The following is a 17,242-nucleotide window of genomic DNA, read 5'->3' on the forward strand; positions in this document are numbered from 1 at the left end:
CGCGATTTGGAGTCACTACCTTCTTGTAAGTCGATAGTCCGGCTCGTTTTTTGGCTCGATGCACGGTTGTAGACGATACACCCAGCTTATTTGCGGCATCTCGGAGAGAGAGGTTAGGGTTTCGCTTGAAACTACCGGCAACTCTCTTTGTCGTCTCAGCGGCTTCCGGTTTTCGATTTCCCCCCGATCCAGACTTCCTGGCTGTCGACAAACGTTCCCCAAACACTTTAATTACATTTGTAACAGTTGATTTGGCAACTTTTAGCGATTTTGCCAACTTTGCGTGCGAGTAGCTCGGATTTTCGCGATGCGCGAGCAAAATTTTGATACGCTGCTCTTCTTGCTTGGACGGCATTTTGACAACTGAAGAGTGAATTTCAAAATCAAAATAGGAGCAACATTCTACACACACACACCTTCAAAATGAGGGGTGTTCAGGTTTTTTAAATGCAAAATTGAAAGAAATACGTCAAGTTGATATTGACCAAATTTTGACCGTATAACCCTTTATTCAACGTTTGATCAACTCAGGTGTTTTATAAGAGCTCTCAATTGTTTGTTGGGTAGGGCTTTGTTGGATTGCAACCTATAAATTAGAACAGCATCACAAATTTTCAGAATTGCTTTTTTCTTTTCTTAAAATTACTTCTCAAAAATTACCGGGTGTATGTTCCCAGTAACACTCTATTTTTCTCAACTACTTCTTCTCAACTTTGTCTCAGACGCCACCGAGAACCTGCTGACATGTTTAGAGGATAGACGTCATATTTAAAATTAACTAAAATTCAAATTTCAGCTTACATACGAATTACGAAAAATTTCAGTCACTGCATTACAAAAAGTTTACAACAACATAATTTATCATTCCAATGATTCCATTGAGTTTGTGATTACAAACAAGACCACCTACTGGACGGCTTCAATATCATCGAGCAGTGGGGCATTTATTATTTTTCGGTTCATGTATTTAATTGCAGGGCTCAACCCAACACCAATGAAATAGTCTTATTTTAAGCCACAAAGCTCGAATGCCCATTACCCACCCCTATCTGACGTCACCAATAATGATAGAATAAAAACGGTGACATCACTCTACACCCCCGATCCTTTGAACCACAACTTGAGTATCGCTTTATATTCAACTGTCTCATATTCATTCAAGTTACTAATATCAATGTACACCTCCTCACCTCGATCGTTTAACGACGACATCGACGATGACGACGGACGCAATGGCAAAATGGCAAGGCAATAAAGCGTTGGCGGATCTCGGAACTGCCTTTAGACGTTGAATGGATTCTCGAGGTGATAGGAACAAGTTATTACCACACTTTTTTTTTTGCTACGGCGACATGTGTATTTCGCAGAAAATGCTAATGGGATTTTGCGACGCCAAACGGATGCAACACTCACAGCGGATGATGATGAATACGATGAACCAAGACCTCAGCAGAACAATATCGACTCATTTCATCGCAGTTGGGTTTTATTTAGTTTTCTTTTTATGGATTTCTTGCGACTGTGATTGGGAAATCTTCTATCTGACGCTAGTCAATCAAGTGCTAGTGTATGTTCTTATGCGCGCTTATGAACGATTTATATTCTACAGCGCCACACTCCATTTATGGCATCTTCATTGGCATCCAATTCTCTCAGTGTATGTGTCTCTATCCCAAAGCAAAAACAAAGCTTGAAACGCACTTCCTGCAGTAGCAGTCAATCTACTTTTTTTTTTGCTCTGTCGGCAAACATGCTACTACTACAATCAGTAAGAGTAGTCAGTCTGAAGTCAAAGCGCCGACCAGTTGCATGCAGATTATCGACCTGACCAATGCTGTCCAATGCTCATGAGCGTATGCAGTATTTTTGAGGACGTATGACGAACCCATCAAGTTAGAAGAAAAGGTTATTCTGTTAAATGCAAATTGTTATTCTTATATTCAATGTCAAATATACTACATTTGTCAATCGGTCAAGCGAACAGTTGAGCACATGCCCCTTGATGCCCTTGCTTGAGCACGTCTTGGCATTGCTCTCTGCGTTTCAATCCATTGATATGATCCATGCTACAACCATTCGAGAAGCCACAGTGATGCTGCGCGTTCAGTAAATATTTGTTCCCCTACTGCTGCTGCTGCTGGCGCTGGCTGCCAATTGCCTTGACTGTGACTCGTGAGGAGTGATCGAAGGGGGATTCGCCCATTTATGGAGAGGACTCTCCAAGTATAGGTCTCTCATGGTCAACTCGAGCGGTTTATGGCTTATCTGGGTAACACTGGCACTCTATAGTGTGACTGTCGAAATGCTGCAAGCGGTTCCATGTTGAACTTAGCGTAAGCTTCAGGGGATTATTCATTGCAGTCAGTTGTTGCATGACTGGTGATGGGCCTTTGGTGTTGATTTTATTGCACATAACCTTGCCAGCTGGACGAGGTTGTTAAACTGTGGTCACGTATATCGAGAGCCGGAAGTTAACAACGTCATCGTTGGACAAGCAACAGTTGCGAACATTTATGGCATCATGATGCATAATTTCCATCTGAGTATTTCGGAGTTAAACTCAGCTTAATTAAGGTAAACAGATTGTCACCGCCTGCATTTTCAATAATAGTAATCGGTTCCTCAACCATCCCATCAGTTGCACACCGGCTGTGATCTATATTTTGCCTCATCAACTACACACGTTCCGATCCAAGCTGACGGCACCATTTCTCGGACTGTTTACAAACTCGTGTATCGAATTAAATCAAACTGCATTCATAAAGCCTAATAACACGCTAGCACTTCCTCTGCCAATAACAATACGGGGTAGGCGTTACTGCCTCGCCGTAGACCATCTCCGAAGCCATTTGAATAGTAAATCACATGACATCATTCGGAAACAACCAGCCAGACTCTTTGTTTTCTTAATTCGCCCACCCATCAAATGTCGCTTGTGAAAAACAACTCCAATCACATTTCGTATTCATCAAGTGGATCATCAAAGTCCTTCCGCACACAAACAGACGATGGCAAAATACGTAAATCGAAAACGTCTCCTCGCTGGGTAACATTTTTGCTAAGAAATTCATCTGCAGCGCTGGAGTTTTCCTCAACTTGATCTAATAAAGTTTGACCTTTTTTATGTTTCTCAGAGCACACAAACGGCCCCAAATCATGACGACCACCCGGGAGAGGCGAGAGGAGTACCACTCCAACGTGGTTCGCACACTGACCCCATCCGGACCACACACGCCGGGAACGCACACAATGGAGTTTGATAGCAATTTAGGTAAGTTTATTTAGTATAAATATAGCTAGAATTCATCCCCAGATCTATTTTCTCAATTTGTTGAGCTGAGATTTACCGGAATATACTCTTGAATGTGTGTCTTAATAACCCGTCAGTAGACTACGCTCATAAAATAAATCACATAACCAGTGGAAAATATCCATGTGAATTTCACATAACTTTCATGTGATCCCGTAATTGGAAATTGCACCACTTGCTATTTTTCGGATTTATGAAGCTATGAGATATTTTAATGATAATGTTTATGTACAAGATGCAAGAACAGAAGGTAAAGTGTGTGTGTGTATGACACATAAAACATGTCAATTTAGCTTTCAGAGGGTCACAATAGCGATTAGCTGTAACGATGAGCAATCAGCGATTATAAAATCGCTAGTTTTGACCTTCTGAAAGCAAAATTGACAAATTTTATATATCATATACAAACTTTACCACCTCTTCTTGCATCTTACAAATGAAAATTATCATTAAAGTATCCCATTTTTTCATAATACCGCAAAATAGCATTTTAGCTGTTATGAGCAATTGCAAGCCTGCCACTAAATCACATGAACGTTATGTGTCCAATGAAATATATGTGATTTCTAAAATAGAATTTCTTATGCTATAGGATATTCAGATAAAAATAATTATTTTTGTTATTGGAAAAATATTATGTGCGCTCCTAATAGAAACTAAGTGAAAACTTTTTTCAGTGTAGGTAAATTATAGCTTTTCTCAAACCTGAGAAGGGTAATTTACGGCTTCGGAAAAACGGTTACCAATTATCGTCAGGAGGGTGAAGAAAATCCTAGAGCGCGCGAACGATGCTCTGATCCATTGTATCCTATTGTAAAAAATGAGCACTGAAGGAATTCAACAGGCTACCCTGACGATAATAGGAAAATGTATTGCCCAAGCCGTCATTTACCCGAGAACAAATCCATGCCAAATAGCAAAATAATAAACGAATTTCAGATTTTACCTTTCCGAATTGCATGAACCTTCGCAAAATTGTTCACTAGGAGTAATGAACCAAGTTTGTGCTGAGTTTGGACCGTTTTGATTTTAACTCTCATCTAATTTGTTTCAAAATGGCATTTCCGTTAATTTTGCATAAAACATAGCTCAAAAAGGACTCATCTAATCGAAATGAGAGACAAAGTTGCTAATTTTCTGGACTGACAAAAAATGGTTTATGTACAATAATAAAAATTATTTGAGAAAATATCCATAATTCTTCTAATAGTTAATGTTCTTCCATTTTGGTCAATTTTAAAGAGCCCATTGTGTTCAACATAAGAAAAGTAAGCATATTTAATATGCTTTCAAATGAACACAAGTTTACAAATTTTAAAAATGTACAAGAGCATGTGGAGAAATGCATTTTCAATAGTGTTTTTCTCGGTTTGCTGTTTTTGCAGATGGGACTGATATGCTTTTATTTTCAGTTTTGTATGTGCGATCTCTAACGCCTTTCAAAGTCTCTGGTAGGGTAGAGCGCTACTTCGTCGTTATCGCTTATTTCCGTTCTATCGATCAGAAAAGATCTATAATATCAATGATTTCACCGTGCACAAATCAATGATAGGTTTGTTCCGATGCGTTAGTTCATTAGCTACAACAAAAATCCTGTTAGAGCGCAGTGTATGAATATTTACGCTCATTGTTCTCAAAACAAATGAAGCGTTCCTAGCGAATCCCCTTTTTCTACGTTGATCCGTGGGACGAAGAAAATCTAATGGCGTTTCAATGCGTTAGGACGGAATTGAAACTCGTAGAACGAATTTAGAATCAAGAAGCAGTATTAGATTTTGAACAATATCTCAACAATTTGTGACTCTTTATCAAATCCAACGGAAAGGTGGATAAATTTAAAAGTCATCTTTAACAGAAGTATTCCATTTTTCGTTTAAATTCGTTACGAAAAGAGAGGTAAAGCTCGGGTTGTCCTAGTAAGACGGAAATTAGATCAAAAACCCTATTTTATAATTCATTAAAAAAATTGATATCAGTGAACACTACTGGGATAAATAATAACGTACCATAAGCACGAATTTTTAAAAAAGCTGGAATGGACTTTGAAGTTTCTTTAGACATTTCTTGAGATCCGAGATAATGTTTGAGAATTGATTGATTGACTGTGAGATTTAATAAAAAATTTCATATCCATTAGTCAGATTCCTCAAATTCTGAAACAGGAAAATTGTATAGGGCTAAAGAAAGTTTTCAATTCCTGGACCATAAAATATATTTATAATCACCATCTTTGGCATTGGAGCCACACAGACTGAATAATCGGGACTTAATACTATTCTTAAGGGGAAGCTCACCGGCCCAAAAATAAAAAAAATATTTTCGGTACGTTTTTATTTTTCTAAAAATATTGGGAAAAATTATCAAAAATCCAAGAAAATCAGTTTCTTCCTTAGATTTTTGTCAAAAATTACATGCAAAAAAAATTTTTCTATCCCATCATGAAAAAAAATTGGACTCTCAGAAAAACCGAAAAGTTGATGTTTTGTGGTTTTTTGAGTCCAACTTTATGCCATAATGACTTATAAAACATGTTTTTGCACGTGAATTTTCTTTAAAAAATTAGAAAAAAATGTGATTTTTTTAGATTTTTGATACTTTTTTTTTCAATATTTTTAGAAAAATCAAAACGTAATTATTTTTTTCGAAGCGGTGAACTTCCCCTTAAAAACTAGTTTACTAATAATAAAATCAAAAGCATCGCACACGTCATTGTTATAGCCATAAGCAGTACGGTGTCCAGGAGTCAACAAGAGGTACGTATTGTGGAGACGACGGACTGGAGCATGGAAGTTTATGTCCCGGAGCACAGTACTGCAGTTAATATGATTTTGAAAGCGTGCACATTTCCGAATTGCGCAGCGTTGCGACGCAGGTATCCAAGCTAAGAATTCGTCTTTGAAATTGGCATAGATATCTGCTCGTTGAATCTGAGTTTGCTATCCAAGATAAGTCCAAGATCTTTAATAGAATCATCTCGTTCAAGTCGCAATTGATTCATTGAATAATCAAATATGATCGGCGAGTGACTACGGGTGAAGGTAATGACTTTGCATTTGGCAGTGTTTGCTTGCATTCCGTTCATCTGACACTACGATGTTAAACGCTCGATGTCAGTTTGTAGAGCACAACAATCTAGGATCACATCTCACTGCGTCCTAGCAAGAAGTACGGTCGACTTGTTTCGCGCTCCGTTGTTTTGGAAGTTTTCTCGGTATTCGCTTGATATAAATTATCAGTTTTTTCTCACTAAGTGACTCCTGGCATAGTTCCCGGTAAATTGATCGAAAAGTGAGTTTTTTTTGTAGTAGAAAGTGTCATTTTCGGAACGATTAATCCGTGGTAATTCGCAAAACAATTTGGGCATCATCGTTGCGTGGTCACGCATACGCGCTCACGCATACCCGCTTACGTATCATCATCATCGAGTGTGAGCACCCGTTTCTACATCTACATCGTTCATCAATCATCGTGCGCCTGTGTGCGCTGAGAACCGCGCCTCGATCAAGTGCACCACAGCGAAGGTCATCCACGCAGCGCGTCTCTTCCAGCCATCTGTGTAAACGCCTACACATATAACGCTCGGTGGTAGTAGTATAGAATTATCAGATAAGTTTTTGTTTTTTTGTTTCTTTTCCTCCCCCATTAGTTAAATTTTCATTTTGTATTTCTGTGTTTGTAGTGTTTTCTGTGTATTGTGTCTGTGCGTTCAGTGGGAGAGCGTTTTGCGCTCCCACTAGTTGAACAAAATGGATGTTTTGTCAGAAGACGACATGGATGACCAATCATCACAGAAAAATGATGATGTCATCCATGGTTCGTCGTCTCAGTCTGACAATGGGCAGGCTGAGAAAAGCTCCAGATTGCGGGCCTACCCGAATGACTCGACTGGCCCATGGGTTGTCTATTTTCAGCCCAAAAACAAACCCTTGAATGTTGTTCAGATATCTGATGATCTGACAAAGCGATTCTCTGCCGTGACCGAAATAACGAAGGTTAGGCACAACAAACTTCGTGTGACCGTCGCTAACCTGAAACAGGCCAATGAAATTGCTGTTTCCCAATTTTTCACACTGGAATATAGGGTGTACATTCCAGCCTCTGATGTGGAGATCGAAGGCGTGGTCACTGAGGCGAGCCTGAACCCCGAGATACTGGAGAAGCAAGCGGTTGGCCGATTCAAGAACCCCTTGCTTCCTCCGGTAAAGATACTGGCCGTTGATAGAATGAAGTCAGTATCGCTCAGCGAGGGTAAAAAGAGTTTTACCCCCACAGACTCGTTTCGGGTGACCTTTTCTGGATCTGCCCTTCCTCAATACATCGAGCTGGGAAAACTTCGTCTTCCTGTGCGGTTGTTTGTACCTCGGGTCATGAACTGCCAGAATTGTAAGCGGTTGGGACATACGGCCTCCCACTGCGGCAACAAGGCACGCTGCTCCACATGCGGGGAGAAGCATGAGGATGGCGCCTGCGCAGCTACTGCACCAAAATGCGTGTACTGCAATGGAACTCCTCCTCATGCTCTCTCGTCGTGCCCGGCGTACAAACAGCTCGGGGACAAAATGAAACGCTCCCTTAAGGAACGTTCCAGGCGGTCTTTTGCAGAAATGCTTAAGACAGCCAGGCCATCGACCAACGAAACAAATCCCTTCGCTCTTTTGTCAGATGACGAGTCTGGCTCTGACTTGGCTGAGGAGGGAGTTTCTTTCAGTTTTCCGGAAGGTTCTGCCCGGAAACGAAAACGCATCCGTTCGCGGAAAGTTGCAGATCAAGAACCCCAAATCAGCTTGCCCAAATCAAGGAGTGGTGGAAAAAAGGAGACTTCTACTCCTCCTGGATTCCGCAGAACTGATTATACCCAGGATTTTCCACCTCTTCCGGGGACATCCAAAACCCCTGATGCCCCAATTTTAAGAACAGAAACCCCTTCTTCATCTGGGCTGTTCTCATTTGATGACATTGTGGACGGTATTCTCAAATACCTCAACATTTCTGATCCTCTGAAAAGCATTGTCCTCACATTGCTTCCGACTGTGAAATCCTTCTTGAAGCAATTGACTTCAAAATGGCCCCTTCTTGCAGCTATCATCTCTTTCGATGGATAATTTTCCAAACGAGGTCGGGGATTTGATCACTGTTCTACAGTGGAATTGTCGAAGTCTTATTCCGAAATTAGATTCGTTCAAGTATTTAGTCCATAACAATAATTGCGATGCATTTGCCCTCTGTGAAACATGGCTCTCTTCAGAAATTGATCTCCCTTTTTTTGATTTTAACATTATTCGATTGGATCGTGAGGATTCACGTGGAGGAGGGGTACTTTTGGGGATCAAAAAGTGCCATTCCTTCTATAGAGTGAATCTTCCCGAATTCCCCGGTATTGAAGTTGTCGCATGTCAGGCTACCATTAAAGGTAAGAGCCTTTGTATTGCTTCTGTATATATTGCTCCTAGAGTCTCTGTTAATCGCAAACAACTTTTCGACATATGTGCGGTACTTCCCGCTCCACGGTTGATCATGGGAGATTTTAACTCCCACGGTACAGGCTGGGGGGAGCTGTACGATGATAACCGTTCTACTTTGATTTATGATCTCTGCGACAACTTCAACATGACAATACTTAACAATGGAGAAGTAACACGTTTGGCTGGTCCATCCTCGAATGGTAGCAGATTAGACCTCACCTTTTGCTCCAATTCACTATCGTTGGATTGCACTTGGCATGTAATCCAGGATCCGCACGGTAGTGATCATCTGCCGATCAAAATTTCGATTGCCAGTGGGTTCAACTCGTCAGAATCCGTTAACGTCGCGTATGATCTAACCCGTAACATTGATTGGACTAAGTTCCAATCCGCGATAGACGATACTGTATCGTCAGTGGAAGAGCTTCCGCCGTTGGAGGAATATAATTTCCTCTCTAATCTCATCGTCGACAGCGCACTTCAAGCTCAAACACGACCGGTGCCGCGATCGTCTATTCGTAAGAAAACACCATCGCTCTGGTGGGATCAACAATGCACGGAGGTTTACCGTAAAAAGTCCGACGCGTTTAAACTTTTTCGGAAACGCGGAACACGCGAGCATTTCGACGCATACACATCTCTTGAACGCGAACTCAAGAGCCTCATCAAGGCCAAAAAACGGGGTTACTGGCGGCAGTTTGTAGACGGATTGTCGCGCGAAACGTCTATGAATACGCTTTGGAGTACGGCGTGAAGAATGCGTAACCGGTCCACTAACAACGAAAGCGAGGAATGCTCGGATCAATGGATTCTTAAATTCGCGCGAAAAGTGTGTCCGGATTCCGTGCCGTCGCAGTTGACTCCTCACGAAACCGCGAATTCGGTAGACGAAGTCAGTCAGCCTTTTTCAATGGTCGAACTTTCACTCGCTCTCCTTTCGTGTGGCAATTCTGCCCCGGGATCTGATAGAATCAAGTTCAACTTGCTGAAAAACCTCCCAGACGTTGCTAAGAGGCGCATGTTGAACTTGTACAATCAGTTCTTGGAGCTCAATATTGTTCCCGACGATTGGAGACGAGTGAGGGTGATAGCCATTTAAAAGCCTGATAAACCCGCGTCGGATCACAAATCGTATCGGCCCATCGCGATGCTGTCGTGTATTCGGAAATTGATGGAGAAAATGATCCTTTTTCGCCTCGACAAATGGGTTGAGATGAACCACCTTCTTTCAGATACTCAATTTGGTTTCCGTAGGGGTAAGGGAACGAACGACTGTCTCGCGTTGCTTTCCTCGGAAATTCAGTTAGCTTTTGCTAAGAAAGAGCAAATGGCTTCTGTGTTCTTGGATATCAAGGGGGCTTTTGATTCAGTATCCGTTGAAGTTCTTTCAGAGAAACTCCACATTTGTGGATTGTCTCCATTAATTAATAATTTTTTGTACAATTTGCTGTCAGAAAAACATATGAGCTTTTCTCATGGAAACTCTACAGCTTTTCGATTTAGCTACATGGGTCTCCCCCAAGGCTCATGTTTAAGCCCCCTTTTGTACAATTTCTACGTTAGAGAAATTGACAATTGTCTTAGTGACAATTGCACGTTGAGACAACTTGCAGATGATGGCGTAGTGTCTATCACAGGGCCAAAAGAGGTTGACCTGCAAGGACCCTTACAGGATACCTTGGACAATTTGTCTACTTGGGCTATTCAGCTAGGTATCGAATTCTCCACGGAGAAAACTGAGTTGGTCGTTTTTTCTAGGAAGCATAGCCCAGCACAACCAAAGCTTCAACTTTTGGGTAAACCGATCACTCATTCCATGTCTTTTAAATATCTCGGGGTCTGGTTCGATTCCAAATGCACCTGGAGATCCCACATTGAGTATCTGAGACGAAAATGCCAACTAAGGATCAATTTCCTTCGATCAATTACTGGAACGTGGTGGGGAGCCCATCCACAAGATCTTCTGACGTTGTACCGGACAACGATTTTATCGGTTTTAGAGTACGGTAGTTTTTGCTTCCAGTCGGCAGCTAAAACGCACATCATCAAGCTGGAACGGATCCAGTATCGCTGTCTTCGTATCGCGTTAGGATGCATGCACTCGACTCATACTATGAGTCTTGAAGTGCTGGCGGGCATGTTGCCACTATCCGTCCGTTTTTCAGAGTTATCTCTGAGGCTCCTCACCCGTTGCGAAGTAATGAACCCACTGGTGATCGAAAATGTTGAGAAGCTTCTGGAGCTAAATCCTCAAACATGTTTTATGACTTTGTACTACCTATATTTAACACAGGATGTCAGCCCTTCAAGAAATATTCCCAATCGTGTAATCTTCTCCGATTTCGGCAATACAGTGAATTTTGATTTATCTATGACGCAGGAAATCCGCGGAATTCCAGAGCATCATCGTCCTATGATTGCTCCGTCATTATACGCTGCAAAGTTTGGCCATGTTGATTCTGCAAGAACGTTTTTCACAGATGGATCTCTAATAGAGGAGTCCGCTGGTTTTGGTGTATTTAATGAATTTCATAGCGCCTCTCGAAAACTTGAAGCTCCTTGTTCTGTGTATGTGGCTGAACTGGCAGCAATTCACTACACTTTGGAAACTATTGCTTCACTTCTTCCACACCACTACTTTATTTTTACGGATAGTCTCAGTTCTGTCGAGGCTATCCGTTCCATTAGGCCGGTAAAGCACTTCTCGTATTTTCTCTTGAAAATACGAGAACTGCTTAGTACTTTATCCGTGCGCTCTTTCATCATCACCTTCGCGTGGGTCCCTTCGCATTGCTCAATTTTGGGCAATGAGAAGGCGGATTCACTTGCGAAGGTGGGCGCTATGGAAGGCGACATTTATGATCGACAGATCGCCTATAGTGAATTTTTCTCTATTTATCGTCAGCAGTCGCTCGTTGGCTGGCAACATCAATGGAGTGAAGGGAGCTTGGGACGATGGCTACATTCAATTATCCCTAAGGTGTCGAAGTTTGCATGGTTCAAAGGGTTGGACTTGAGTCGAGACTTCATACGCGTGATGTCTCGTCTCATGTCCAATCACTATTGTCTAAACGCTCACTTGTTCCGTGTGGGGTTGGGAGACAGCAATCTCTGTGAATGTGGACAAGGTTACCAGGACGCTGATCACATCCTTTGGTCTTGTGCGGAGTATCGTGGAGTCAGATCACATTTTTATGATTCCCTTCGGGCTCGAGGTAGACAACCTAATGTTCCAGTTCGGGATATTTTGGCTAGACGCGATCTGGAGTTTATGAAACTCATATATGTTTACTTTAAGGATATTAACCTTAGATTGTAAGTTTGATTAACCTGTGTTTAGTTTGTATTTTGTACGTGAGGGTTTTTTTTTCAATGTTTGTTTTCAAGATGAATAGAAATAATTTCATGCTTTAGGATTAATTAAATAGTTGTATCGTAAACCACATTTCAAACCTCCTTCTTCCCTTTTCCCATCCAAAAAATTGTAAATCTCCACTAACCTCGAGACAACCGCGAGTACTCGGTCCAGTTCCTTTAACTTTAAATTTAAGACAGTAATAATGTATAACGCAAAGGATAACTCGGCTCTGTAAAGTTTATTCGATTGAGCCTGTACAAATAAAGTAATTATAAAAAAAAAAACAATCTAGGATCGATTTGATCACACGGTAGACTTTCAAATCATCAGCATAGGGTTTTTGATCTAATGTCCGTCCTACAATGCACAACCCACACTTAACCTCTCTTTATTGAACGGGTTTTAACAATAAATTAAATGTTTCTATCAAAGATGACTTCTAAATGTATACCCTTTCCATAAGTAACGTTGAATTTGATAAAGAACCACGCATTGTTGAGATATTGTTAAAAATGTAACACTGCTTCTTGATTCCAAATTCTTCCAATGAGTTTCAATTCCGTCCAAACGCATTGAAACGCCATTGGATTTCCTTCGTCCTACGAATGAAGGTAGAAAAAGCGAGTTCGCTAGGAGTGGTTCTTTTGTGTTGAGAACAATACGCTCTAATAGGCTTTGTGTTGTAGCTTGTGAACTATAAACGCATCGGTACAAACGTATTACTGATTTGTGCACGGTGAAATCATTGATTATACTGATGTTTGCTGCTCGATAGAAATGGACGATTACGATGAAGTAGCGCTCTACCCTATAACAACTTACAGGAACTTAAGTGGTCACACACGTCGTTAATAAATAAAACGAAAATAAGAGGTCCTAAGTGGCTCCCTTTTGGAACTTCCGATGGTATATCAAGCACATCGGATCTGGCATCATGAACCTCAACGAAGGCCTTCCTGGAGGATGAATATGATTTTAATCAGCCAACGAACCACGGCGAAAGACCAAAGCTTTGCGATAGCGAGGTCATGGGGGACTTTGTCGAAAGCCTTGGAGAAGTCAATGTAAACGGCGTCTACTTGCTGACGCACACTTAGAAATAACTACTTTTACACGAGACGTAATCCATATTGGACTGTGAATGTTACCTGACGATCTTCAACGGTGTAATTAATGCAAGCTTCCAGGAATCCGGAAAAACGCCATCCAGGAGTGAACGATTGAAGATAGACATTACGGGTGTGGCCAACGATGCTGCACAATTCATGATGAAAGACGGTGGAATACGATCCGGATGCATCCACCGAGCAAAGGGCTTTGAAAATAGCGTCATGGCTGAAGTTAAGCTGCTTCAGACGAATTTTGTAGTTCGGCAACTGGTCGGTAACTGCTGCTGCGGAGGAGTTTGATCGAGTTCGGAAACGCTTCGAAAGAAATCAGCGAAGAGGTCTGCAGAAGTGGCATCAGTGGAGGAGCTTCGATTACAGCAGGTGATGCCTACCGGAATACCAGCTGATCTTTTGCGAGCGTTTACGAAAGACCAGAACAACGATTGGTTTTCTTTGAAGCCTTTTCTTCATGCAAACAATTGTACTCGGCTTCTGCAAGCTGCGCACCATACTTGTTTTCAACAGTCCTGGAGCGAAAGTAACGTTTACGGGCCTTACGTAGATGGTTACGCAGATTACGCAATTTCGGATTCCACCACGGTTATTGGAAATGCATAGAAGGTCTACAAACCTTTACCGGAACAGTATCATGGATTACTTGATAAATATTGCCATAGAATACGGACACGGTGGCATCAATGGTAGGTAAGTTAAGTAATTGCACCCAATCCAACGCTGAGGTCCTCGCATTAATAGCATCGAAATCACACCGTGCGAAATTGTACTCACTACGTGCTGCTGGATACGATGACGAATGCTCGATCGAACGGATATCAACTTTCAAAACTAACGTCTTATGTTGGCGATCAACTTTCAAAGTGGCAGATGGTGGTTCAAACACCTAAATAGGATCTGAATCACTGACGAGCACCAAGTTGAGAAGTTTACCATTCGCGTTGACCAGAACGCTGATTTTCTTAAGTCCTGTAGACAGTAAGGACTCGACTACAGCAAGTTTCTGTTCAGATGAAGCATTGAGAGGCAATAATCCATAGATATCCTCATCGAAGTTCTAAGCTAGATTCGGCAGGTTGTAATCACCCATAATTATAGTCGTAGCATGAGGGCTAGCCATTTCAAGAAGCTGTTGTACGGAGTTGCCGTGCTTGGTGTAGGTGTCGAGTTGACTACTGGGACTAATGTAGATGCAACACAGGAAAAGCGATTGATGTTATAGTATAACTTGCAGTTTGTTCGAGATTATCGCAATCAACCAGAGGCATGGATTTACAATTCAGCACGGATTTCACGGCAATCAAGACACCACCCCCACGTCGTAGTACACTGGTGTGGGAATTCCGCTCTCAGCGTTAGATAGTGTAGTTTCTTGACAGTTCATCATTCGCGATGTCAGTATGAAGCCACGTTTCTGTGAAAATCACGACGTCAAAATCACAAGAAAGCAGCGAATGGAGCAAAGCATTTGTTTTAGTTCTCAGACCACGGACGTTTTGATAGTAGAAGGTGAAATGAACACGAGTGTTGACGAGAGCAGTATAAAAGGTATAATTGCTGTTCGACGTATCAGGATCACCTGGTGCTTAACGCAGATCCTGGTCCGTCGAACAGCAATTAGAGCCAGCCGTAACAAATACCTTTTCTACTGCTCTTGTCAACACTCGTGCTCATTTCACCTTCTACTATCAAAACGTCCGTGGTTTGAGGACTAAAACGAATGCTCTGCTCCATTCGCTGCTTTCTTGTGATATTGACGTCGTGATTTTCACAGAAACGTGGCTTCATGCTGACATTGCGAATGATGAACTGTCAAGTTATAATAATAATAATCCAAGGTTGAAGAAATTGTCAAGATTCAAAAACGAATATTCAGATGTCGAATCTTGATTTTTTCCAAGATCCCAGATTTGAAAAAAAAATATCAATATAATGGATCGTAGAAAGATTTCAGGGTTCATCAGTACTCCTGAGATGTTAGCTTATGTAAATTTTTAAAGAATTATCCATCTAATTGAAAATAGATACAATTTTTTGTTCACCAAAACAGAACACCTCGTTTCACTAATTGGCACAAATGTTACATACGACCCAATATCAAAAATGACTCCAGACAGGCAAAAAACGCTTCCATCACAGTATACTTTAATCGTCCAAATCTAAGGAGAATTCTAAGGTGAGAAGAAAAGTCAAATGATTATGTAAGCATCATTACTACGCAAATGTGAGAATAATTCCCGAGGAATTTTAAGTGAATTTTGAGAATAAATTCAACGGGAGATCGCAGCAAGATTCCACGAGAAGGGGGTAGACAATGAATGCCGAGGAATATTGACTAGGCATTGTAAGAAAAGTTACAGGTGTATTTCAAAAGAAGAAGAATGATGATAATTCCAAGGCAGTTCTGTCTATAATTCAAGGAAAATTTTGAGGGGAACTTAATGGATGTTCTGAAAATCAATCCTAATTGAGTTTAAGGTGTATTCTAAAGGAATATGGGCGAGCCTTATTGGAATTCTATGGAGTATTCCAATGAAATTCCCATGATAATTTCGAGAAAACTAAAAGTGAAATTTTTGAGTAGAAGGGGGAACACCTAGATACAATTAATATTAATAATACTACAATTAATACAGGTGTTCTCTAAGCTGTCGAGACGAGGAGACATCTCGATGTAAATCGCGCTGTCGTCTCCCAAGTAACAATTTTGGTTTTATGAGGGTTCTGTAGACCATGATTTACACTCATAGAATGTTTTTAAACAGCAATAAAACTATCAATGTTACTTGGGCTGTATACTCGGCAGCGACCATTGTGTGGTGCTCATTGTTCTTCATCTGCAGTTCTTTCGATCGATGCGTCGTCGACGTTGAAAAGCAACCGTTTCGTGATGAATGTGTGAGTGAAGACCACGATTTGCGTTGCAGTGGAAGAGCTATGCCCTCTTTGGCGATGTTGCCATACCTTGAAATGGAGGAATCTTTTTGGATAGTTGAAGATAAAATGTTTTTTTTTTGTATTGTACCTCATGACTATAGTTTTAAGATGCATTGTACAGTGAACGAGAAATCTCGGCACTGTAAAGTGTATTCGATTGTGCCTAATAAAATAAAGTAATTATAAAAAAATAAAGGGTGATACGGTCAAAATTTGACAAGGGAAAACGCGTGTAAATCGGTGAAATCGTTTATTTAAAAAATCAAATTAAATTTCTTTTTCAAGTTCAATTAGTATAAAATTCAGGAAAAATATTGAGTTAGGCTTCCGCTTTTCCAAATCCGAATTGCCGGGCCTTACGCTTGACCCCTGCCATCAGATTTTGTACAGCCACCTTGTCCACCTTCTTCGCCGCAGAAAGCCAGTTTGCCTTGAACTGCTGCTCGCCCTTAGCAGTTTTTTGGTCTTCTTTAGGTTCCGCTTGACAATAGCCCAGTATTTATCAATTGGGCGGAGCTCTGGCGTGTTGGGAGGGTTCTTGTCCTTGGGAACCACCTGCACGTTGTTGGCGGCGTACCACTCCATGGCCTTTTTACCGTAATGGCAAGATGCCAAATCCGGCCAAAACAGTACGGAACAACCGTGTTTCTTCAGGAAAGGCAGCAGACGTTTATTCACACACTCTTTCACGTAAATTTCTTGGTTGACAGTCCCGGAAGCTATGAAAATGCTGCTTTTCAAGCCACAGGTACAGATGGCTTGCCAAACCAGATATTTCTTTGCGAACTTTGACAGTTTCATGTGCTTGAAAACATCTGCTACCTTTCCCCTTCCTTTTGCCGTATAAAACTCCTGTCCCGGAAGCTGCTTGTAGTCGGCTTTGACGTAGGTTTCGTCGTTCATTACCACGCAGTCAAACTTCGTCAGCATCGTCGTGTACAGCCTCCGGGATCGCGCTTTGGGCGTCGTATTTTGTTTATCATCGCGATTTGGAGTCACTACCTTCTTGTAAGTCGATAGTCCGGCTCGTTTTTTGGCTCGATGCACGGTT

General features: G+C 41.4%; 1 protein-coding gene across 4 annotated transcripts in view; it reads left to right on the plus strand.

Annotated features, from left to right (window-relative positions):
* LOC135711160 (myb-like protein U) overlaps positions 1–17,242 on the plus strand; it is a 62,789-nt gene that overhangs the window by 23,168 nt on the left and 22,379 nt on the right. For all 4 annotated transcript variants that reach the window (XM_065233915.1, XM_065233916.1, XM_065233913.1 and 1 more), the window contains one exon: positions 3,135–3,271. In XM_065233915.1, coding sequence (XP_065089987.1) covers positions 3,157–3,271 — 115 coding nt within the window. In that variant the 5' untranslated portion in view covers positions 3,135–3,156. The remainder of the gene's footprint in view (positions 1–3,134; positions 3,272–17,242) is intronic.

Source organism: Ochlerotatus camptorhynchus, unplaced genomic scaffold (assembly GCF_037179485.1).
Source record: "Ochlerotatus camptorhynchus isolate MF236.1 unplaced genomic scaffold, CSIRO-AGI_Acam_v1.1 ptg000423l, whole genome shotgun sequence".
Lineage (NCBI taxonomy): Eukaryota > Metazoa > Arthropoda > Insecta > Diptera > Culicidae > Ochlerotatus > Ochlerotatus camptorhynchus.